The following is a 24,428-nucleotide window of genomic DNA, read 5'->3' on the forward strand; positions in this document are numbered from 1 at the left end:
TATCGTTCCTTCTAATTGGACATTCACTTTTTTGTTTGCTAACCCTTAAAACCCAGACCACTTGAATGAGCCCCTTACCTTTCATAGCATAAGATTGAGTTTATGAAACCATAATCCCTTACAGAATATTTTTCTAAACATTTTTTAAAATGTCTTCCTCGACATTGAAGATGAGAGTAAGCAGTGGGATTTGATATTATATCCCATACTCCATTAGCGTGTAGACGGAAGGCGAGGCTTTCCTCTCATTCCAAATGGACATCTCTTTAGTCTTGTCAGGCCAGAGCACGACCGCTCCCAGATCCCAGGAAAAGCCTCAGACCCCACACAGTAGCAAATGCTATGTGTACACAGACATTAATCTGATAACACACTAATATATAGCTCAGTAGTGGGATGAATATGATGGGCAAAGGGATAATTCACACCCAGAACATGTTGGGATCAGATGAATAAGCAATTTAAAACAGACAAATTGTTTATTTCTTGATTTTTCCATTAGTGACTTTTAGGCCACTGTAAACTACATGTAATAAAAACCTTGCAAGGGGGGACTTGAGATGAGGTGGAAATGTCAGTGTGCACCTGTGTTGGTTACCTGTCTCGTTACTGCAACAAAGTGCCTGACAAAGCTTGTCAAGGAAGAAGGGTTTTATTTTGGTTCACTGTTGAGAGTTCATCACTGCAGATTCCATGGTGACGTAACAGCCAGGATGGGGAGGGGCGCCTGCTAGTGCTCAGCTTCCTTGTGTTTATTCAGTCCAGGACTGCAACCCCTGGAATAGGCCACCCAAACGACCTGCTGTTATTCTGATCTAGATGGCCCCAGACAAATCCCAGACCCTGTGAAAGTGACAATACAGCCATAGCACATCTGTCTCCTGTCACCTTCACAGCTGACCTGCTTGGGTGTTTTTCATCATCTTGACACACACTAGTATTTCCTGAAGAAATCACAATGGAGAAAATGCCTCCATAGAGTGCCTAGATCTAGGCAACCCTGTGGGAAAGTTTCTTAGTGGTTGATAGAGTGGCCTGTAGGCACGCCTGTGGAGCATTTTCTTAATTAGTGGTTGATGTGGAGGGTATAGCCCATTGTAGGTGGTGCCTTGGGCTATATTAGAATGGGGTCTTTGGTTGTGAAAGAAAGCAAGCTAAGCAAGCCCTGAGGAGTGAGACAGCAAAGTATCCCTCAAGGGCCTCTGCATCAGCTCCTGCCTCCCAAGTCCCCGCCCTGCTGGAGTGGGACCTGAGAGTTATAGGCAGAAATAAATCGCTTTGCTCCTGGTGTTTTGTCACAGCTGTCGAGACAACTGCCAAGCATGTATCACTTTCAAACCAAGTCTTCCACTCATCCGCATAGACTAGTGCCCATCTCATAATGCAAAATGTATTCACTCTGACTTCAGAAATCCCCATAGTCTTTAACAGTTCCAAAACTGATATCCAATTGAAGTACAGAGTCTCTTCTGAGACAGACAATCTCTTTTTTTAACTTCAATCAAATAGTAAGTTACATACTTCCAGTATTCAATGATATAGAGTAAATAAATATTCCCATCCCAAAAGAGAAGAATGGGGATATAGCAAAGGAAAGATCAGATCAAAGCAAAACCAAAAAGCTAAGCAGGTAAAACACCAAATCCTTAAGCTCCATGTTCATCATCTGGAGCTCCTGAAATTGTATGGACTCCAAGTTCCATCAGTAGGCTCTCCCTGCCACTCCCGCTCAGCTGACTGCAGCACATGGAACCGTGTTCTTGGGCTGGCTCTGTTTACTGTCTCTGGCTTTCTTTGGTAGACATCCTATGGTCCTTGTATCTCCAACACTCTAGAATCTACATCGCAACTTGAACTTTACCTTCACAGTTCCACATAGCATCCTAACAGCCTCTTTGCAAGAACTCCGACCTTGCACACGGTGCCTGGCCTTAGTGGCACTCAGAAACTAGGGAACAAAACCCTGTAACCTCTCCCCTGAATCTTAAATCTTCTCATTCCTGCAAAAACCAATGCCACAAAATAATGCCAGCTCCAGTTGCCAGATTGGGTTGGAACCCAGCACCCTTGGCTTACGGCTGTGTGTCTTGGTGGATGAATCTGCAGAATCAGTTTTTTGATTTGTGTGGTCGTCTGTCTGAAGTAGGATCTTCTGTGGCACTCTCTGTTCAGGTTTCTCCTCTCTCATAAGTTTGTATTCTCGCATGGCATTCGATAAATGCAATCTTGTCTTCAGCCCTCCTTTCTTGTCCTATTGAGGAATAATGTTTCTGTTTAAAAATTATAGATGTTTTCTCCTCTGCATTCTCCAAGTCCACATTTTTAAACTTGCTCACACAAGTTCATTTTTTAAGTTTTTTTACTGTCTCACTACAGATATGAATAAGAGCATTGAAAAGTAGCCATGTCACAGGCTGAACGATACATAAACTCACCTCTCTGTCTGACGTGAAGTAGATGTGAAACTGTCCAGAATAGGGACTGACAAGGGGTAAAAGAGGAGGAATGAAAGCGAGGGCAAAATGTGTTCAGTGTATATTGTACACTTGTGTGGACACCATACCTTCATGTACAGTGAATACGCACAATGAAAACAGTGTTACATTGAAAGAAAATCAGAAGACACCTTGCCCATAGGAAGACCAAACTGCATGTTAAGCAAAATGGTTAACTTTGCCTCACAGTGTATTTAAGGTCTTACGGAAGTGCTTTATTTTAAAAGTAGAAGCAAAAAGAGAGACCCTGTTTCAAAAACATAAAAGTTGAAGTAAAAAGAACATTTAGGTCAAATAAAAGGCTTCAATATACAATATTTTAAAAATAATAATAGAAGATATGATGAAAGGGACAAGAAATTTAAAAGCAATAAAATAATATTAGAGAAAAAACATACTGAAACAGCTTTTGTCTAGAAGTCGTCTAATACTGGATCCTGCCAGATGAAAGAGTTAGTCGGCTGAAGTTGGGGTCCTTCCGTTTCATGCTGTTGAGATTGGTACTGCACCTAACGTGTTCAAGGGTTCATTGCCCAACAGTGCTGCTCTCAGGCCCCAGTTAGTGCTTCCAGCACAGCAACAACCCCAGTGCAGCGTGCATATGTGGGGGGCTCCAGCACTCACTGGTAAACACTGTATGGCTGTCTACCAGTCCAACTCAAAGGGTGCTATCTGTGTTAACAGCGTCCTAGGCAGCCTTCTGCAAGATGCCTCTACACTTTCTTAAATGTGGGTTTTAATCCACCAGATAGAAATTAATATTCTAGCTCCCTTGTAATCTGTGCTGGCCTGGTCCTGTTGTATATAATGAACACTTACACCATGACACTAGATGAGGAGTGTCCAGTGCAGATTGTAAGTTCTTGGAAAGCAAGATGTAAGCAAGAGCTGGGTTCTCAGTGTCTGCTCACTGCCAGCTTCTCCCTCCCTAGCAAACTAATTTCCTAAGTACCACCTTCTGCGAGCGAGTCTTTAGTAACTGTTGGTTATGTTCTGCACTCATCTATTCTTAATCTTTTTTCACTTCGGTCTTCCTGATCTGTATTTTCTCTTTACTTAACAGACAGTGTGGAGCATTCATTATTAAGACAATTTGGGCAGCTCTAGTCCAGCTCAACTGATTTCTTGTCCATTGATCCTTGTGTGACCAAGATCCAGCTTCAAGGAACCGGCTAGAAGCTGCCCGTTGTGAAACTTAGGGTTAGTTAATATCTCACCATACTTATTTATTCCATTATAAGCTATCTGAATTTGATGAAATTTGCTTTTACTGCTGTTTTACAATTTTTAATTAGGTAGATGTGGCATTTGGCTTTTCATGTTAGTTAAATTGCAGTAACACTTTCTACATTTTTATCCATTCCCAATAATAGCTATCCCGAGACGAGTGAGGTGTCTTTCATTTTCTCTGTTTTGTGTTACTTCTTTTAATCTCAGATTTTTCGACAGTTTGTTTTCTATCTTTGATACTTAAACATTTTGGATCGGAGTCATGTCTAGTCTAATAGAATTTGAATACTTGTGTAACGTACAGGCTGCGGTAGCTTTAGCAGTCCAGTTTGTCCGTTTGCTTTGCTGGGTTACCACTTTCTATGCTTTCTCGAAAGTTTCTCATTTGTTACTGCTGCTCATTAGTGTTTCTCCTGACATGGTTTTCTGAATTTACATAGTAGTTCATATTTTATGATAACATCTCCCAGATAACAGAAATAGCACCAACATGATCAAATTCTTGCTTTTCATCTAATTAATTTAACTATATTAAATTTTTTCTGTTTTAGATAAAAGTGTAACATCATATATCATCATCTATTTGATACCAAAGTTTTTATATAATGTTAATCCACCTAGAATTTTTAGAGAAGAAGGGCCCCCTTCTGACATTATCATCTACTATTCCAGTGATTTCGTACTCTTAGGACGCTTTCCTCCTGTGTTTCATTGTTAGCAATACACACGACTACATACGATTAATTTTAGAAAGACAATTGTTTTCATAAAATGTAAAATTACTTCTTACACCAAGAGAAAACGAGATTCTAGTTCCAGGGCCAACTTCCAGTATAAACTTGGAAAATAATAGAAGGATTCATTGTTTAAAAGGTAAAGAACAAGTCATATGTTTCTAATCAGGAAAATCTCTGTAGTAGGACGAGAAATGCCTCGTTTTGTGTTTACTCGCAGTTCTTCCCTGACTTGGGAATTTGAGAGCAGAAGGAGAAAAGTCTAATACTAGTGTGACCATGCTAACTCGCCCTTCCTCACCCGTGCCACCCACAGCAGCCCATGCTTGGCCGCAGCAGCAGAAACAAAATGATCAGATCCCAGACTTTTTCCCATGAGTCAGATAGACGTTTTTCTGTTGAAACCATAATGAGTATGTCTGTCAGTCAAATGGTTCCGAGAATGGTAGGACCCCATGTCTTTATACAGGCATACAAACGTCTTGTGCACTAATTATTCTCAGTTTTTAAAATTAAATAGACTAGTAAGTCCCATAATGAAATTTCAAAAGATTTCGTTCTGTAATTTAGAAAATAATATATTAACCAGTGATGTTAGAAATCTTTTTTAATATCACTGTTCCCCAGAACAAAAAAGGTTACGGTTTGATTTTTTAAATGTTAAACATGATGCTAAACAAATCCTAGACTGTTAATAAAAATTAATGATGTATTATATTATTGGACAAAGAATTCTGATAATAATCCATACCCAGTGTGCTTCTTCTGCAGTTATATAAATGATAAGCATACATACATGTAAACATGTATATTATGTGTGTTCTTATATACATCATATACACATATGATTCATGCATGTATACAGTCTTGAAGTTAGCTTTATTTTGAGAAATTAATAAAAACTTTGGAATTTATTGACAATTGAGTTATGGATAATATCATCTGTCCTTCTTGGCTTAGCTTGGTAAGCCAAATATGCTGCCTCTAAAAACAGAATGAGAGAGCAGAGATCACATTCCAAGTGAGACCCATTTATTTATCTCTGTCTTTACTATATCATCAACAGTTTTCTAAAGTAAACAAGTTTGCTTGTTTAGTACTCATTGTGAAAAATCAGTCTGAAGAAGTTCCACCTGAGATTCACTGTTCAGATGGAGTGGGTACTGTAAACATATGTGTGTGCATTTACATGACTTGTTTTGCCAAAATCTAAGATGCAGTCAAGAGAGAAAAGGGTATTCAGATTTTAAAACTTTATCTTGATGAGGTGATTTCTTCAGTTTGGAATGGAGTCACACTCAAAATTCTTTGTATATTTCCCAAAAATTGTACTTGGATAATATCAAAATTCAGAATCAAAGGCCTGGAAACAACATTCAGAAGACTGCAAAATCAACTTTATCATATCTCAGTGTTCCATTGCTACTATTAACTAGATTTTTAACTTCTAGTCCTATACCTCTGACTAAAATGTATTCTGAAGTCTCACTAGATGTAAAAGAGGCAAAGGAAGGCTGGAGAGATCCTCAGTTAGGAAAGCGCTTGCCATGAAGTCAGGAGGACATGAGTTCAGTTCCCACAAGTCATATAAGACAGCTCTGCATGGTGACTCACACCATAATCTCAGTGCTGGAAAGAGCACTGCCTACCCGGCCATTGCCAAGTCATGGTAGAGACCCTGTCTCAGAAAGCAAGGTACATGGCACCTGAGTTTGACCTCCACACAGAAGTACATGCAACCACACTCAAGTGCTCATGTTTTTTCAAACTCACACACACACACACATACACCAGAGACAAAGGGAAAGTTTTTGCCGGAAGGGTAGATATGACTCATACTCACAATATAGGCATGGTGGTACATTCGTTCCTTCAATTCCAGCACTCAGGAGGCAGTGATAGACGGATCTCAGAATTCAAGGTCAACCTGGTCTACATACAGTTTCAGGTCAGCAAGAGTTACACAGTGAGACCTTGTCGCAAAATTAAAACCAAATAAAATAATAGTAATACTCATGTTTGTGCTGGCTCTCCACTTGTGTGCCTTCATTGCTGTGTGTGCGTTCCTAGAGGTGTGCTGGCCAGCATCCATCCTCCCTGTTGAACCCGTTTGCCGGTTTCCACCCGCAGTGGGCGCTCTTTATTGCACCTGCAGCATCTTTTGGACTGCTTCCATGGGTGCACAGATTTGACTTTGTACATTCTGCCACTCAACATCACTGGCTTTACAGTGCCAAGTCTCGCGCTTTTGTTTCTGTCTGACATGGTTTTGTTTTCTGCCTACGAGTCTCATGATTATTTGTCTAGGTTCTGCAGATATGAGATAGCAGACATAAATTTCCTAATAATAAAATAAGCAAGTATATATTTTCAGTTTTATTTTTTATACAAGCCAAGCTTGACTGTTTTAACTGAAATACATAGTAATAGATTGTATAGTTAAACATTTCATGTAAGGCATCCCACTAGTAAGTTTTAAAACATGTAATCTGCAAATTTTCCATCTGTTTGTTGGTCATTTATTCATATGGTAATGTATTTCATACTAAACAGAAAGTACAATGAGTTTATTTCTATCTTTAGTATATCAGCAGCAGTTTTTTATGTTGATATGACAATAATTTTCTTAAGGAAACTAGTGTCTTAACCACATTTTGGATCCAAATGTGTATCTAGCAGAAGTAATTGTCATTTGGTATTTGTGATGGTCAGTTTGGTTGTGAGCCTGATAGGATCTAGAGTCACTGAAGAAACAGCCTCTGGGCATGTGTGTGCATGATTACCGTGGTTAACTGAAGTGAGGTGTTCCTCACAGTCACCCAAGGAACTTGGCTCCACAGACTGAGGTCCTGGATGAGCAACGAGGAAAAGCTGGCTGGGCAGCAGCAGTTTCTCTGCTTTCTGACTAGACCCAGGTGCCCCCATGCCCTCCCATCCTCTTCCTGCCCCAAGTTTCTGTTGCTAGGCATTTTTGTCACACTGCTAAGGAACTGGTGGAAAGTTGTACAGAGCAATTGGGGCCTTCGCTGTCCAGCCATTGGAATAGTTGGCAAGAGAATCGAAGAACTTTGAGGGGAGCCCTAGAGTGCTGTCTGCACAGTGTTTACCATGCCGTTCTGGTAGGGACTGAGAGACTGGAATGCCAAGAGAAGCAGAGATGGGAGACATAACCAAGCTCCCACATTCCAGGAAGAACAAAGACTAAGGTGCACGAGCTGTCCCCTGTGACAACTGGTCTGTGTTCTGCCCTGTAGAGAGAGCGCATGAGTGAGGCTGATGTCAAAGTCACAGCCGGTGTGTCTAGCAGGCTAGCATTCACACTGGAATAGCTACTGCTCACCACTTTTGTCCAGGCCTACAAAGAAAAGGGAGAAAGAGATTTTAGGTACTGGCATAACTATGAAAGAGATAGCTCCAATAAAGCAAAATCTGTTGCCTAGGAAACAACAGGAAAGGTACCCAGAGGGGGAGATACACAACCAAATAAAGGTCCCATTTTGTGAAACTGCAGATTCACTTCAAAGGAGAAAGCCTAAATTCAGAATGCCTCTGAAGGGTTCCCTAGAACATCTTACCTATATAGCTCCATAAAACCTCTTCACTAAAGATAATAGTGCTCAAAGGTATTTTCATGTCTGTCACATACACATTGTTATCCCTGCTTTCATTTTCAAGTAAAAATGAGAACTTTAAAAATGTAATTCATCAGCTGGGCGGTGGTGGCGCACGCCTTTAGTCCCAGCACTCAGGAGGCAGAGGCAGGCGGATCTCTGTGAGTTCGAGACCAGCCTGGTCTACAAGAGCTAGTTCCAGGATAGGCTCAATGGCTACAGAGAAACCCTGTCTCAAAAAACAAATGTAATTCATCATAATTAATTTTGTCAGAGTTTTGCTCCAGTCTTGTCGTAATACAAATGATGTTTAAATCTAGTGGGAATCCCATCCAGGTCTGTACATAGGGCAGTAGATAAAAAATTCTAGTAACTATAGTTCCAGATTTGGAAATTTCTTAGAAACAGGAGAGCACAAGAGTCTTCCTGCATCTCAGAGTCCCAGGGACAGGCGCGGAGCGAGTGCCTGTCACCCGCTAGACAGTCCACACTGTTGCCTGACAGGAAATCAGTGTGGGGACAGACAGTTTACTTAAAGGAATACTGTTTAAATGTAACTAATTCATACTTAGGAATGTCGTTCTGGGCTTTCACTTTTTTTCTTTCTTCCACTTCTAAATTCACTGGTGCTCTTAAAGCATGACCACAAGTTGTGCACAGTAGTTCCTAATAATAATATAGTTTGAAAATATAGAAAAGCAAACCGTGATCGTTTTCACTTGAAGAGAGTGGTAGGGCCTCTTAATCCTTCATAATCCTGTTTTGTGTCATAGACACTTAAGAGACCAACAGTGGGTGGGAAGTTACTTGTTGTGACTAAGTCTGAAAAATAAGGTGAATCCTTAAGATTTCATAGATTTCAATTCTAGAGAATAATGAAATGAAGACATCTGACATTTGTATTTAATGAAATTTAGGGTTATCATAATCTGTGAATTGCTTTAATATTTTCTCTGTTGAATGGGATTTGAATTAACCAGTAGTTGAATTCCAGATAGTATTTTGGATAACCACTTGAATCATTCTGTTGTATTGGTGGTGTTGGTGGTGGTTTTGGTTTTTTCAAGACAGGGTTCTCTGTTTCCCTGGCTGTCCTGGAACTCACTCTGTAGACCAGACTGGCCTCAAACTCAGATCCACCTGCCTCCTCTCAAGGGATTAAAAGCATGCACTAGCACCACCCAGCTCATTCCTGTTTTTTTTTTAATACAGTTGGATAATCTGAATAATTGTTTTATCACTCTTACACAGTTGTTTCTGTGTATACGTGTGTACATATGTAAAATAGAAAAGGTATACTGATTAGAACTATATTACAATGTTAATAATGTCATTACTGACAACGATGTGCACTAGAAATCCGATAACCAATGCTGGGTTTATAGATGGAATACAGGGCTAGAGACAGTCTCGTTTTTAACAGGTGGGTTTGGAGGTTCATGTCACACCTCATCCTGTTCCCTGTGTGAAATCATCAGACATGCAACTACTGATCGATCACCTCAGATTTGTGGACCAGAGTTTGTGGATCTGTTTCTAACCAAAGGAAACTGACCAAAATCTGATTTGTAAAATACAAAATTTAACTCCTTGTTAATAATAGTTCTTTCCACATAAAATATTTAAGACTTCACTACATAAGTAAAGTTACTATATTTCCGTCTTTATTGATGGGGGAGTTACGATAGGATCTCAAGTAGCCCAGACAGGCCAAGAACTCGCTATTTAGCTGCAAATGACCTTGAATGATCCTTGTGCCTCCACTAGAACGTCGGTGATAGGCGACCATCACCACACCTGGCTTTCATCTCCACGGCTGTTTTAAAGTAACAGCAAAGAACGTGATGTTATCTCCTCGCCTTCAGTGCGCCAGGCACCTTGGCTGGCACTGGTGTGCAGTGTGATGGCCACGTTTTCTGAGCATGCTGAAGAGAAGACACTCTTGAGTTTTCTGATAAGACTTTGAAAAGGATGTACAGTTGAGTGGGTAGCAAGGATAGAGAGTTAGGGGCTGAGAAAAGAGTAATCAGAATATATTATATGAAAAATTTTTCAATTAAAAAAAAGATATCTTAACCCCTAAAATGTATTGATGGTAAAAATTTCATTCTGAACCTGGAATATGATAGAACTTAGACCATACAACCCATTTACTTTATTCGTTTGCTTCTTAAATAGTACTTTTTAAACTACATGTCCTCTTTGCTTAAGTTGAACAGACCATGACAGAGAATTATTGCCTTCTAAATTGTTGGAAGAAATGTTCCAAATTTTTCCTAAAGAACATGTTCGTATTCATCTTCCAGTTGATCTTTATTTGTTAAGAATCCTTCAAATCAAACTGTGGGTGCTTGTGGCTGACAGTGCAGTGTCTGTCGTTTCGGGGCTGTTTTCTGGTATTGCACAGTGCTTTCCTCTGTTCTGTAGGGAGACAGACTGGAGTTAAAGCCTGTGTGCACAGGGCCACGTGTGTTCTTTTAGTAACTCGTGCTTAGGGACTGTGTGTTCTTTTAGTAACTCGTGCTTAGGGACTGTCAAGTTTTATTACGAATCTTTGGTCTCCTTTGTTCTCCTGAGCCTTGCTCCACCTTCATCGTGAGCAGCAGATGGGGCTTGATTTTCATCATCTTCATAGACAGGAAGGCCATGGGGTTGGAGAGATGGCTCAGCAGGTAAGGGCACGTATTCCTCTTGTAGAGGGCCCAGGTTTTCCAGCACCGTATCAGGGAGCTCTCCCTGTAAGTCCAGTCCCAGGAGACACAACGGCCTCTGCTGGCTTTTGTGAACACTGCGTGCACGTGGGGCACATGAAGGCAAGAAGGACACATGCCGACATGAAAATTACAATTTTTATTCCGTGTGGTATTTGGGGTACATGGGTACTTTGACTGCATATAATGTACCACACGCCAGCCTTGTGCCTGTGGAAGCCAAAAGAAGGGCATCGGGTCTGCTGAAACTGTATGAGGGGGCTGGGAATTGAACTTGGGTCCTCTGGAAGAGCAGTCTGTGATCTTAACTGCTGAGCCATCTCTCCAGCCTTTGAGGGAAGTGAAATTTAAAAACAAGTCACAACGTTTAGCCTGTAGACAAGGTCTTGTCAAGTCCTCTCTCTGGAACCACAACCGTTGACCTGGATCAGGTCTTGTCAAGTTCTGCTTCCACACCTTCTGGTAGTAGCTTGTTCATCCTCTTCCAACGTTTGTTTTTGTTCTACTGGGGATTTTAATTAGATTTTTATTTGAAACAGTCTCATGTCGTCAAGGCTGACCCTGCACATAGCTAAGGTGGACCTTGTAAACTTTGTGATCCTCGTGTCCCTACCTTCTGGACACTGGAATTAGAGCTGTATGCCACCACAGCCACTCTCATGTGATGCAGAGGATCAAACCCACGGTGTGATACATGAAAGGGAGCACAAAAATAGCTAAAATTGTCTAATTTTTAATTTTTCATATTAATAATTTAAATCATCATTCATAAAGGAAGATCTATAAGTGCAGTTGATAGAACTTCAACTCTTTTATGGAAATTGAAATTTCAGTATATGAGCATATTACAAACTATATGTATGGGTTTTCTACATCCATGGGTCTTATGTGTGCAGGTTCAATCAACTGCAAATCAAAAATGTTTTAATTGTACCTGTACTCATCATGATGTTTTTTTCTTGATATCCTCTGAACAATACCATACTATAATCATTTATATAATATTTGCATTGTACTAAGTATTATAAGGAACCTAGAGATGGCTTAAGTGTACAAGATGTGCAAATTACATGCAAATACCATGCCTTTTTCCATAAGGGCCTGATAGTAACCGGTTGCTTTACTTCTGGGGTCCTGAATCCCTCATGAATTGAGGGAATACTAGAAATGTAACATTTAATTCAAAATCATGATCTGAAAGCAGCCTGAGCCCCAAAGGCTGGGCTTAGACTTCTTTGACTTCATTATTCCCGTCCTAGCCGTTGCTAGAGTGCGATTTAAACTAAATCATGTTTAGAGGGAAGCCTTTCTTCCCTGTTAGAAACCTAAAATTATAGACTTACAGCATGCAAGAACGCAAGTGAATCTTAGAGATCTAGTGTGCTTTATTATACATGACAAACGGTTTATAACTATGAAATAGTTGTTTTGCTTTTAGAAGGCAAAAAGTTTTACTTCTACGGATGTGTAGCAAGCAGGCACACCCAGCCAAGGTTTGTCATATAACATACTCTCATAGCTCCCCTCCCTAACTCCTCCCACCTCTCCCCACCTCCCCCACCCAAATCCACACCCTTTCCTGCTATTGCTCATCAGAAACCTAAAAGGCACCTAAAATAATAATAATTAGATAAAAATCTTACAAACCTGAATAGGACAAGACAAAACAGACAGAAAAGCAATAAGCCAAAGAAAAAGCACACGAAACAAATACAGACGCAGAGACACAAATTGGCAAACACAGAAGTCCCATAAGAACACAAAACCAGAAACCGCATATAAGCAAAAGTTCTGTAAGGTTGGGGGCGGGGCTGCCCTGCCACAGTGGTTTGAGTTCATTCTGTCTGCCCTCTACTGCTGGGCATGAGCCCGCCCTTAATGGTGCTTTGTGCTCCCGGTGAGAGGGCCATTGGAGAACTAAGTTTTCATTTGGGAAGGTTTATCAGTTCAAGATAGGAGATGCCTTCCAGGTTAGGAACAGGGGTTTCTGTCCTCTCCTCCTCTCAACGCTGGGACCCCATAAGGCCCAGACCCGGGGGGGGGGGTGCCTGTGTGTGCTGCCACAGGCTCTGAAGTTCGTGTGCATATTGGCCCCGCTGTGTTTCCTCGTGTTTCTAACCTCTCTGGCTCTTACACTTTCTGCCTCCTCTCCTGCAGGGTTCCCTGAGCACCAAGGGGAGGGATGTGATGAGACATCACATCTAGGGCTGAGTGTTCCAAGGCCCCTCACTCTCTGCACACTGCCCAGCTGTGGACCCCTGTATTTATTCCTCTCTACTGCAGGGGGAAGCGCCCCTGATGATGGCTGATCTAGGAGTAGAGACTGTCAGAGGAATCCTGTTGCTATGTTCTTTTAGCAGAACAGCAGTATTTGGTTTTCCCCTGGGTCCCTGGCCTGTCTAGTCTCGGTTCTTGGCCACCCGAGCAGTGTCGGGGATGGGTTCCATCTCCTCTGGAGTCACGTAGGGTGGCTAGTCCCCCAGCTGTGTGCCACCATTGCACTGGCACACGCTGCATGTAGGACACCATCGTAGATCAGATGTGTTGGAGCTGGGTTAGTGTTTACCTTCCAGCACCCGGGACAGTCGTCAGTAGGGGTGAAGGCTCTGTGAGGCACCAACTGGACTTCCCCATGTTCAGCGAGTTTTGTAAGAGTTGTCCTCAGCAGTGGGGCCTTACTGTCAGCTTGTGGAAGTAATCAGTGCCTTAGCAATTGACTGGGTTGTAGACCAACAACCCAATTAGATGTGATCCAGTCCCAGAACCGGAGTGTTTTTTAGCAACAAAGACATCCAGTTGGGGCTCTGTCTCTCCCATTTTTTGGCAATTCCATTTAGATCACTTCCGTATGTGCATATATTTTAAGAAGCTTCTACTGTGCTGTTTCCATATGACCTCTCAAATAGCCCTGACTTTTAGCTGAATTCCATCCCTCATTCCCTCCTCCCTGTTCAATCCTCCCACTCTAGTACCCCACATTCATCCATAACTCTTCTGTTAGCCCCTTCCCAGGGCAATCCAGTCCTCTCCACAGTCCCTTACTCTAACCTCTATGGTTATATGGATTGTAGCCAGCTTATCCAAGATAACTTATCAGCTCTAACATCCACATATAGGTGAATACATACCATATTTGTCTTTTGGACTTTATCTCACTCAGGATGATTTTTTTCCTAGCTACATCTATTTACCTATGAGTTTTATTATTTCACTTTTTGTTTCTTTTTTCAAAACAAAGTTTCTCTGTGTAGCCATGAATGTCCTGGAATTTGCTCTATAAACCAGCAGGCCTAGACCCAGAGATCCACCTGCTTCAGCTTCCCAAATTCTGGGATTAAAGGCGTGCACCACCACACCTAGCTGGTTTCACTGTTTTGTTGTTGTTGTTGTTGTTTGTTTGTTTGTTTGTTTGTTTTTGCTTTTTCGAGACAGGGTTTCTCTGTGGCTTTGGAGCCTATCCTGGAACTAGCTCTGTAGACCAGGTTGGCCTCGAACTCACAGAGATCTGCCTGCCTCTGCCTCCCAAGTGCTGGGATTAAAGGCGTGTGCTACCATTGCCTGGCTGGTTTCACTGCTAACTATTCCACATTTTCTTTGTCTATTCATTGTTGACTGGCGTGTTGGCTGTTTTCAGTTTCTGGTCTTTATGAGTAGAATCGTGAGTGAGCACGATTGACCAGGCATCTCTGAAGTAGAATGTAGAGGCCTTTGTTTTGTAAAAATCAGCTTTTAAAGTATCGTGCAAGTCGGCGTTCTAGAAGATACAAGAAACACATGGTAAGAAGAAAGGGCTTCTAAGGTAGCCCAGAAAACCTTCCGACGGCAAGATAGCGCCATCCACTCTCGTGAGAACATAACACATTTCAAAATTTTTAAAACGAAATCCACCACCAAGACATTTTTCCGTCTTCCTCTGCATTTCTCTTGCTAGTATCTACAGTGCAGGCGTCCATCACTCTTTGAGCATGCTCTCTCCGTCTAGTCCTGTTATCTTAGTTCTACCTCTGAGCCACAGCCCCTGCTCTGCTAGCTGGGGAGCGGCATTCACGCCTGGTTGTTACGTCCTGGTGATGAGCACTAGACTCAAACCATTTCTATGAAAATAAAATCTGATCTAACTCTAAATTAACTGTTTTTAATTGTGATGTGTGCGCTTGTGGTTATGGGCGTGTGATTTGCAGGCACCCGCAGAGGCCAGAGATGGCAGATACCCTAAAGCTGGAGATGCAGGTGCTCGCGGGCCACCTAATGTGGGTGCTAGGAATCAAACTGTGTCCTCTGGAAGAGCAGTGCTCGGTGTCTAACCACTGAGACATCTCTCCAGTCCCAAATTTGACCTAATTCTAAGGTAAAGGTTACTATCAAGATTGTCTGTGGTCTTCTGAACTCGAATATTTGTAAGAACTACCTGAGCTACTATAGCCTAATGTCATTGGAATAAATTTTCTCATAATACTGATCTTTGATAAGAAAGAATTCTTTAGCTTATTACAATACATCCTAACATTCTTTTCAAGCTGGAAGACTATTTTGTAATGTCGCAGAGTATCTTAAAGTGTTAATAATAAACTAATTGCCCACTAAACCATGTTTTACCCCAGAAGCATCCAGATCCGTTATTGCACTTTGAAAGGACTCACTGTCTTTGTGGATTTCCCCTGAGGCACGTGCCCTAGCACTGCCGTGTTAGTTTTACTGGTAGGGCTGCTCAGAGCTCTAGTGATCATGGAGTCCGGGCTCTGTGTGCCGGATCATGGAACCTGAAACTACACAGGAACATTTCCCTCTGGAGAAACTTGGCTTTTCAATCTCAGAAATCATATCCATCCCTTAATTGTGCGTGGCACGTGAGTTAGATCTGTAGAGGAGCTCCTGGACTAGGTCTGTGCCCACATGAAGTTGGTTTAGGCTGGGCGCTTCTAAAGTTTCATTCAGTATGCCACAGACACTGCCTCCTCGGTGACTTTAGTCTTTAATCGCAGTATCAAACGCCAGTCATTTAAAAGAGACAGAATGACTGACAAGATTTCTAGGCAACAGGATTTGCCTTCCTTGGGTGCTCTAAAGTAGGCCTTTTCGTATTTCCAGTGTCTTAAGCAGGGGGCTATCTCTAGCAGTCTTTGTGTTTTGCAGTAGATCAAATAAGTCACTTGTTGAAACAAAAGTTATTCATTAAATGATTTGCTTAACAGTAAGAATGTTTACCTGTAACATTTACTATGCTAATCATCTGTTGATTTTTCTTTTGATAGTGCTTTCTTGCCTTTAAGATCTAATCATAAGCACATAATTTTTGTACAAAACAAAAATAAACTTAACCAAAGTTTAGAGATGACCAAAGAAAGTATAAGATAATTTAGAAATCTCATTGAATATGGCAATTCTCAGATCCTGATTTCTTTATAGCATAGGATGCCTCCCTGCCTAGCAGATTAGAAAGTATGTCCTGTCCTGAAAAACACTTTCCTCAGAATCCAGACCCAGGGCTGGGGCTGTACGTAGCTCAGTGGTAGACCAGGCTTGACTAGCGAGCACACATAAGCCTTGAATTAGATCCCCAGTGCTGTCTAAAAACAAATCCAGACACAGTTAAATCTTATTTTTTTTAATCTTTCCCTTAAGTAATTATAAAAATGAGAGCCATTAAAGTGCATTAAAACCCTAACTTTGTTTAAATCTCTCAATAGGAACCAAGGTTACATTCTGTGAGAAGAAGCTTTTCCCATCCTTCATCTGTGGCTTTGAAACCTCGATACTCTCGAAGCCCACACTTTGATCCTAGAAAAGATTTCAGAGCAGAGGACTCAGTTTCCAGGCCACCTTCCTGTACTGACTTTGTTAAGTAGACTCTTGCATAACTGTTTTGTCCAGAACAGAAAATAGCTAGGCTTCTGTGTGGTCTGCTAACAAATGAGGTTTGGGATATGCTTAAAGTTAAGTGTTTTTGGTTTTGGTTTTTTTTAAGAATTTTTAAAATCTCGGTAGCCAGAATATGGGAGATGCAGAGCTAAATCATGGTTTCCTTCATTAACTCAGACACTTAGGTAATAGAGTTGTAAGCCATGACAGTGGCGGTCTCTGAGAGACGGCTGTCTTCCAGCTCATGGCCTGGCTGACCTCACAGCTCGATCTCCACACGTAACCACTCAGAGTCCGTTCCGTGAGTTTCAGATCCGCAGACAGATCGGTGCATATATAAAAACCCTTAGCAGCAGACCATTTTTGTAATATGGTGTAATTTTTAAACTCCATCTTGTGAGGAGGTGATGCACAAATCCTAGTTCTCACGCTGTTCTGGTTCACTAATTGTGTGTACTTTAGCTAAAACAAAACATTCCAACTCTACTTACGTTACAGATTTTACACAGATTGATACAAAAATCTGTGTTATAAAATATCCACTAATCTGCCATATTATGGCCACTTACTGTGTAGTGGTTACTATGACCAAAATGACACCATCCTTAAATGTTCTGTAAAATGATCTGTTTCTGGCCCTCTTCCGCCATTCATACATGAAGTAGAATTGTTCACGGGGCACAGCACCTTAGGGAATGTAAGTATTCATAATTACATCATGTCAGTGTTTTATCTTTCATTCATTTGGTTCTTTGTGAGGCTTATAGGCTCTTAAAACATGAGAATTTACCCATAATACAATTTTATATTTAAATACAAAGAAGCTATGATTGCCTGCTGGTGTGGAATGAGAGAAGTTTCTAAAATTAAAAAATATGCCACAATAATTAAAATTTTAAATTAAAAAATTACTATCTTTTAAGTCAGTGCTGTTTACCAAATGTAACTCGTTTTAAAAAATTATTCCTTTGATAGAAGCAAGCTATTAGTAAAACAATAAAATTATATAAATCAGCAGTATTTCAGTTGACTACATAGAAATTTATAACTTTAGCGCAATACTTCTAAGAAATGCTAGAATTTCATGTACTCCAAGAATTAATACTGTCTTGTACTTCTGCTGGGAAAGAGTAAGAATTATAAATATAAAGCTCTTGTAATATCAGATATCTTATAATATCAAAAGTTCTTATAATACCCAATAATAACTTGAAAAGCTTTTCTATTCTGTCTCGTAAAGGATGATGGATACACTCATGGATGTACATATATATATTTGTGGTTTGTAATTTCATATTTCTGGGATGAAGTACATATGTCTAGGAATAAACTGTAGTGGTATTGTTTAGTAAATAGTATCTTCATACATCCTAAGGCTTTCCATCTTGTTAAGACTATTTTCTTTTGCTAGTGTTACTTTGACAGTAACATGCTATATGTATTGTTACCAGAGCCCTAGCCAAAATATCATGAAACAATATATTTAATACTCATCTTACCTGTTTTCAGTATATATTTTAATCCCATATTTATTATTCAAGCTTATTCAGCGAATAGCAGGCATTTTTTCCAAAAGCCTAAGAGTAATTGTATTTTGCATTTTAAAAAAATTGAAAGTGAAATGTCTTGTTAACCAGTTTAGTTCAGGCAATTATGATCTCCTAAAATATCCTGTAGTCCCACATCATTTTCACTCAATTCTGTAAAGATGATATGTTGTTATATTTCTCTCTGTACACTATAAAGTGTAAAATGGAGGTAACATGAAAATATAGTCATGTAATCTCTCAAAAGATACTACTATGCTTAAGTTGTTAATACCTTGCTCTTATTTACAAATGTAGCAAAAGTAATTTTAAAAACTATGAAATACCAGTGTTTAAGCTTTCCACTTTCAAGGTCTTTTTATTGTTCTGAAACACCACTACATTAGCTAAAGGAGATGATGTCTAGTCAGCATAAGCAGTGCTGCCAAAGTACATCATCTTCCTTTGGGATTTTGGGGCTAGACGACTAACTTCATCCATTAACAATTGAGGTGAAATTTAATACAGTGTGTTCCTTACTAATCATATTAGGATCTTTGTTTTCAGCACCAAAACAAACGAGGCTGCACTACCTACTCCCATAACACTGTAACAACATACAAAAGTACACAGATTTTTTTAAAGATAAGCGTAAGTTCTCTCCCTTTGTAAAAAGGCAGGTGCTGATTAGTAAAGTTAACAGGAGTGCTGTTCTTCTAGACGGTTTCAAACTGGGAACTGCTGCCGGTTAAATCACACTGTCCTGTGTTAAAGAAGAGTGAACATACACTCAGCAGAGCCCCATGTCCTGGCTACATATATAATATGTACAGAGTTTGCTTTAACTGTTGAGCTTGGACATACATACCTTTACATACTCAATACTTACACATCTACCTCAGCAAACTTACCAGTGATGGTTCTCAATAACTTGGTGTAACCTGACTAGCCCCCTCTCATTGCTTGGTTTTAAGTAGCGATTTCCACTATTACTCCTGTCTGTCCATCTGAAGTCACAGTAGTTTCCTAATACATTTACATGAGTCATAGCTGTGCGCATGTACGGTCTGCTTATGTCAGATCTAATAACTCTCTTAGTGTTCTCCATGAATTACAAAGTGTGTTCTAGGCTGGCTATCCAATTTGTGACATCAGTTACATCAAAAAACATTTCACTCAGAATTTGGTGTGGTTGGTTACCTTACAGAGACTGACTGTATACAAGCAATAGTTAATTAAAATAATTCCCTTGAGCGCTAACCAACGATTTTTCTGTATTTTATACTAGGTCAAAACAATATCACAACAAATGTTAAAAAATGTTTCTTTTGCATCCAAAATAAAAATCCTTCTTAAAGTGGCATGAAAACCAAGCATCCATCTTTCCTGCAGCTAACGACACATTTCCAATAACTAACCTTTGCCCAGACTCCTTCTGTAATATCAAAGTAAGCTTCTTTTTAAAATAGGATTCCAGTAATGAGTTAAAAATAAACACTGGCTTCAGAGTATAGACCAGCGGTATGTTTGCCTAGACATGCACAAGACCCTAGTTCCATCTCCAGCACTTAAAAAGAAGAAAAAAGAAGCCATCCACAATGATAAGAGAGAAATGATACACGTCTGCTTTCATAGAACACTGAGGTATTTCTGTAAAGTGAGCTGTATAGGAACTTAAGTATAAACTGTCAACTCATAATTGTAGTTCCCAAGCCTTCCAAAAGTCCTTAGAGACGAGGAACTGACCTTTACAGGCAGGGTGTCAACATGTCGTTCACTACCTACCGTGCATCCCTTACCATGCTGACAGAGGGCTGCGATCAAGCAGGATCCTACAGAAGTTATTTCAATTCCAAAACTAAAATGAAGGTTTCTTGGCCTTTCTAGTTGACAAGGATTTTACAACATTTGATTTCTTAAAGTATATTTTACATGAGACCTGAACCTATATAAAGATGGCTTCACCCCACTTTGACATGAAACTCGTGTCTACAAAATAGCTACATTCCTTTCAAAATGTAAAGTTGAACACTCAGTATTTCTTTCTGCAGTTCATAGTAGTTTCTAGTTTAAAGAGATGAGAACATCTTGACTATGCTATGAAATAAAAATTTATCAAGACTTATCCAGTACATGACATTTAGATGATGGGTAATAACCACAACCAAAAGAACCTGGTTTCTGCAATCCTTTTAGGGAAGTTGTCATAAGAATAGATGTCATAGAATTTAAACTGTTAGTAAGTAGATAAATCTTATTAATATGTTCACTTGTATTAAATTGTATATATGAAATAAAAAAAGTTCCAGTGTTTGTGGCCTCTACTAAATTCTCTAGCGTTGTTACTACAATAGTTAATTCAAATAAAAATTAATATTGATGTTTGTCCAAACAAATGTGTAACGTATTAATTAGCAATATCATGTCAGGGGGCTGGAGAGATGGCTCAGTGGTTAAGAGCATTGCCTACTCTTCAAAGGTCCTGAGTTCAGGCCAGGCGGTGGTGGCACACACCTTTAATCCCAGCACTTGGGAGGCAGAGGCAGGTGGATCTCTGTGAGTTCGAGACCAGCCTGATCTACAAGAGCTAGTTCCAGGACAGGCTCCAAAACCACAGAGAAACTCTGTCTCGAAAAACCAAAAAAAAAAAAAAAAAAAGGTCCTGAGTTCAATTCCTGGCAACCACATGGTGACTCACAACCATCTGTAATGAGGTCTGGTGCAGACATACAGACAGAATATTGTATACATAATAAATATTTTTAAAAAAAAAAGGATTATGTCATTTTGAAATACTTAGCCTAACAACTTTATAACATCATATTTTCATTTTCAGCATAGCTTCTTAAACTTTCTCCCTTTGTGACCCCCTTTTATCCAAGAAATTTCTATGACTCTAGTATATACATAGAAGAATGTATACAAGCCAAACATTCACTGATGATAAGTCATATTTCAACAGCCCTTTGGTACACATATAACCTTACCATTTATTAAAGCCTGAAGCAAAGGTATATACTAAAATGAACGTCCTTATTTATCTTTACATAAAGAATTAATTGAGTCAACAAGATGTCTCTGTGTCACCCTGGCAACCTGAATTCAACCTTCAGAAGCCCTGGAGAGATGGAAGGAGAGGACCAGCTTCACAGAGTTCTCATCTACTATGTACACACATGCCATCACATGTGACAGGACACACGTTATGCACACGCAGGCAGTAGAAATGTCTACATCTTTACGAGTGCAGTCTTGGCTGAATGGCTGAGAGTAGAAGATATAAGCTTCAGACTGTAAAACCAATACTGAGAAATACATAATACAGCATGGCAGAAGAGGGCACCAGATCTCATCACAGACGGCTGTGAGCCACCATGTGGTTGCTGGGAATTGAACTCAGGACCTCTGGAAGAGCAGTCAGTGCTCTTAACCTCTGAGCCATCTCTCCAGCCCCATTGTATTTATTTTTGGTTTTGATTTTTCAAGACAGGGTTTCTCTGTGTAGTCCTGGCTGTGCTAGAGCTCACTTTGTAGACCAGGCTGACCTTGAACTCAGTGATCCACCTGCGGGATTAAAGGTGTGTGCCACCACTGCCTAGCTTAACTTTTTAAAAAAATCAAAATCAAGTCAGCAACTCAAACAGCAATTTTTATTTTTATTTTACTATTTTGTCTTTCTTTTCTGTTGCTGGGTTGAGACACCGTAAACCGGAGGGTTAGACGGTGGAGTTAGGCTTGGGCAGCAGCCAAGACCTCACAGCTTGATCCACAGGCAGGAGGCAGAGAGCACACTGGGAATGGCAGTCCACCCTTGATGACGCACTTCCTCCACAAGGCCACGCCTCCTACCCAAAGGATTCCAGCTGGAGCTCAGGCATGAGCCCGTGAGCACCATTCTCTTTCCAACCAGTAGATAGATGTACGTACTTTCTATGAATACAAGAGTTTTGCCCGTGTGTGTGTGTGTGTGTGTGTGTGTGTGTGTGTGTGTGTGTGGACCGGGTGCATGTCTGCTGTCAGTGGAGGCCAGAGAAGGGTATCGTATCCCTAGAACTGAAGCTAGTGCCTGTTGTGAGGGGCACCTCACGTGTGTGCCGGACATCAAACCCTCAGTCATCTCTCTAGCCCGTTTATTGTCTTAATTTTTCAGGTTAGCATAGAGAGTAGCAACAGCATCTACATACATGTGTCCTTACCCTTCTCGTTCGCTCCCCCAGCATCCTTCCTTCCTTCCCCGTCTCCCGGAAGACCCCTTCTTTCTCTCGTGAGTTCTTTCGGCTTCGATGATTCAGTAATCAAATACTCTAATCCGATACAACCAATATTACACAGGTTTGAGTCTTTTTATTGTCTCCATTGAACTATATATTTTTACTGCTCACTTCCCTTACTCTCCCCTCTCCTTCACAGGTTTGATTCTTAAGTACTAAGGAATAATTGATGGAAAAAAATAAGGTTTTTTTTTCCATATTTAAAGCATTATATATACCCATAAGTAGAAAAAAAACTGTAAAGTAAAAACACAGCAATTCCTAACATACACGAGTTTTGCTTCTGAGCCCTGGTCTTTCAGTGCCCTGCTTTGCTTTCTGCTGCTGTGAGAAAATACCAGAACCAAAAGCAACGGAAAGAAAAAAGCTTTTTCGACTTCCGGTTCTAGCCCGATAGCGAAGAGTCCATTATGGCAGAGGGATAGCAGCAGGAAGCTGCGCGCGCCTCTTCAAACACAGAAAGCAGAGCAAACAGAGTAGGGAAAACAGTACCAGCGCCCCTTCAACATGCTGCTTCTCGCAAAGCTCCACCAGCCCCGGTCCCCAAACAGCACCAACTGGGAAGCAAGCGTTCGAACACCCAAGCCTACAGGGGCCGTTTCTCGCCCAACCTTCGGCAGCCTTTGTTGGCACTGCGTGCACGCCAGGCACCTGCAGAGCAACATGCACAGGTTGTGTGTACAGAACCAAGGCTGCGGTGTCGCACAGCACAGCACGGGTGAGTGCCACCAGAGGTACTTGGGTTCCTCGCACGTGTTCAATAGACTTTTGGTTGTGTGTTCAGAAACCTTCCACTGTGGACAATTTTTTTGACCTACAATTCACTATGCGGCACACTAGGAAGTGGGCTGAGGACAACCGCTGTGTTCTAGGACTTACAGCTCTCCTGAAAATAATAAAGGAGTCGTGTCAAAGAAAAGCTGGAGGCTAGATAGTTCCTAAGAATCGCTTAAAGTTGCGTCAAAATAGAAGCAGGTTTGGGATACATAAGAAATTAGTGAATATACCATGTTTCACCAAAACGGTACTTTGTAAGTTTTTGTTCACACTTTCATAATCTAACTCCCTTCAGCCTCAAGCACTTTTCATCTCAAATAATTTTTATCTAATTACACTCCCCACAACATTTACAACTGGAGTTCATGCTAAGGCTCGTCATGCTAAGGCTCGGCATGGAGCCCTCGGAGTCTAGGTGCCGACGGTTTATGCGCCATAATCCAATGCAGATTCCTTCCTATCTCCTGTGCCTCCGTTTCTCAGCAGCTTCTGGGTTAGAGGGACAGATGGACCACAGAGGCGGAGCTGTTAGCTTTTTCATGCCGTGTCACTGGTGAACTAACAGTTCACTGTACTGTCACGCTTTGGTTTGTGACCAGGCTGGTTAGAAACAGGAGAATCCCAGAAACAGAAGGCGGGCAAGCCTGGCTTACTCGGTGCTGAAGAGACTGACTCAAGCGAGCTGAGAGGGCACAGCTCACCCCACCTTCTGCCCACCCCTCCTCACTCGGCCCTCCTCCTTACATAGACACAAGCACAAAGAAAACATGCAGTTCACCGTCCTATCCAAAGCTCCAGCAGAAGGGACAGGATCCGCTGTGCACGCGGAAAGTTCTGGGGAGAGCTGGAGGCTTCTTCTACAGTCTGTTCTTGAGCACCCCAACCTGACCCTAGCCGTCCCCCCACCCTCGAACTAGGAAAACTAGCCACATGTGTTTTCGCAGCAATCTACATCCTCCTGGCTCCAGATACCTGGGTAAGACAAGACCCAGCAGAGTCTCCAACGCACAGAACCACGACAAGAGGCTTCCTCGGCGGAACTCGAGAAGGGGGAAACTGGCTCGAGAAGGCAATCTGAAGCTACCACAAAGCAGCCGTGTTCACGGGCCACTCTTGTCTACAAGCCGCCTCCCCCATAATTCAAGGTGACACCTGTGCCTTACATTGCCACGCCCTACTTGGCAGCAGTAGAGCAGTCAGAACCGTGCAGCCAT

General features: G+C 41.1%; 1 protein-coding gene across 1 annotated transcript in view; it reads left to right on the forward strand.

The window, feature by feature from the left end:
• Boll (boule homolog, RNA binding protein) overlaps positions 1–16,627 on the forward strand; it is a 62,648-nt gene extending 46,021 nt beyond the window's left edge. Inside the window, exon 11 of the mRNA XM_057758787.1 lies at positions 16,469–16,627. Within this exon, the coding sequence (XP_057614770.1) occupies positions 16,469–16,627 (159 nt within the window). The remainder of the gene's footprint in view (positions 1–16,468) is intronic.
• Positions 16,628–24,428: the final 7,801 nt, after the last annotated feature.

The sequence above is a fragment of the Chionomys nivalis genome, chromosome 26, assembly GCF_950005125.1.
Source record: "Chionomys nivalis chromosome 26, mChiNiv1.1, whole genome shotgun sequence".
Taxonomy (NCBI): domain Eukaryota; kingdom Metazoa; phylum Chordata; class Mammalia; order Rodentia; family Cricetidae; genus Chionomys; species Chionomys nivalis.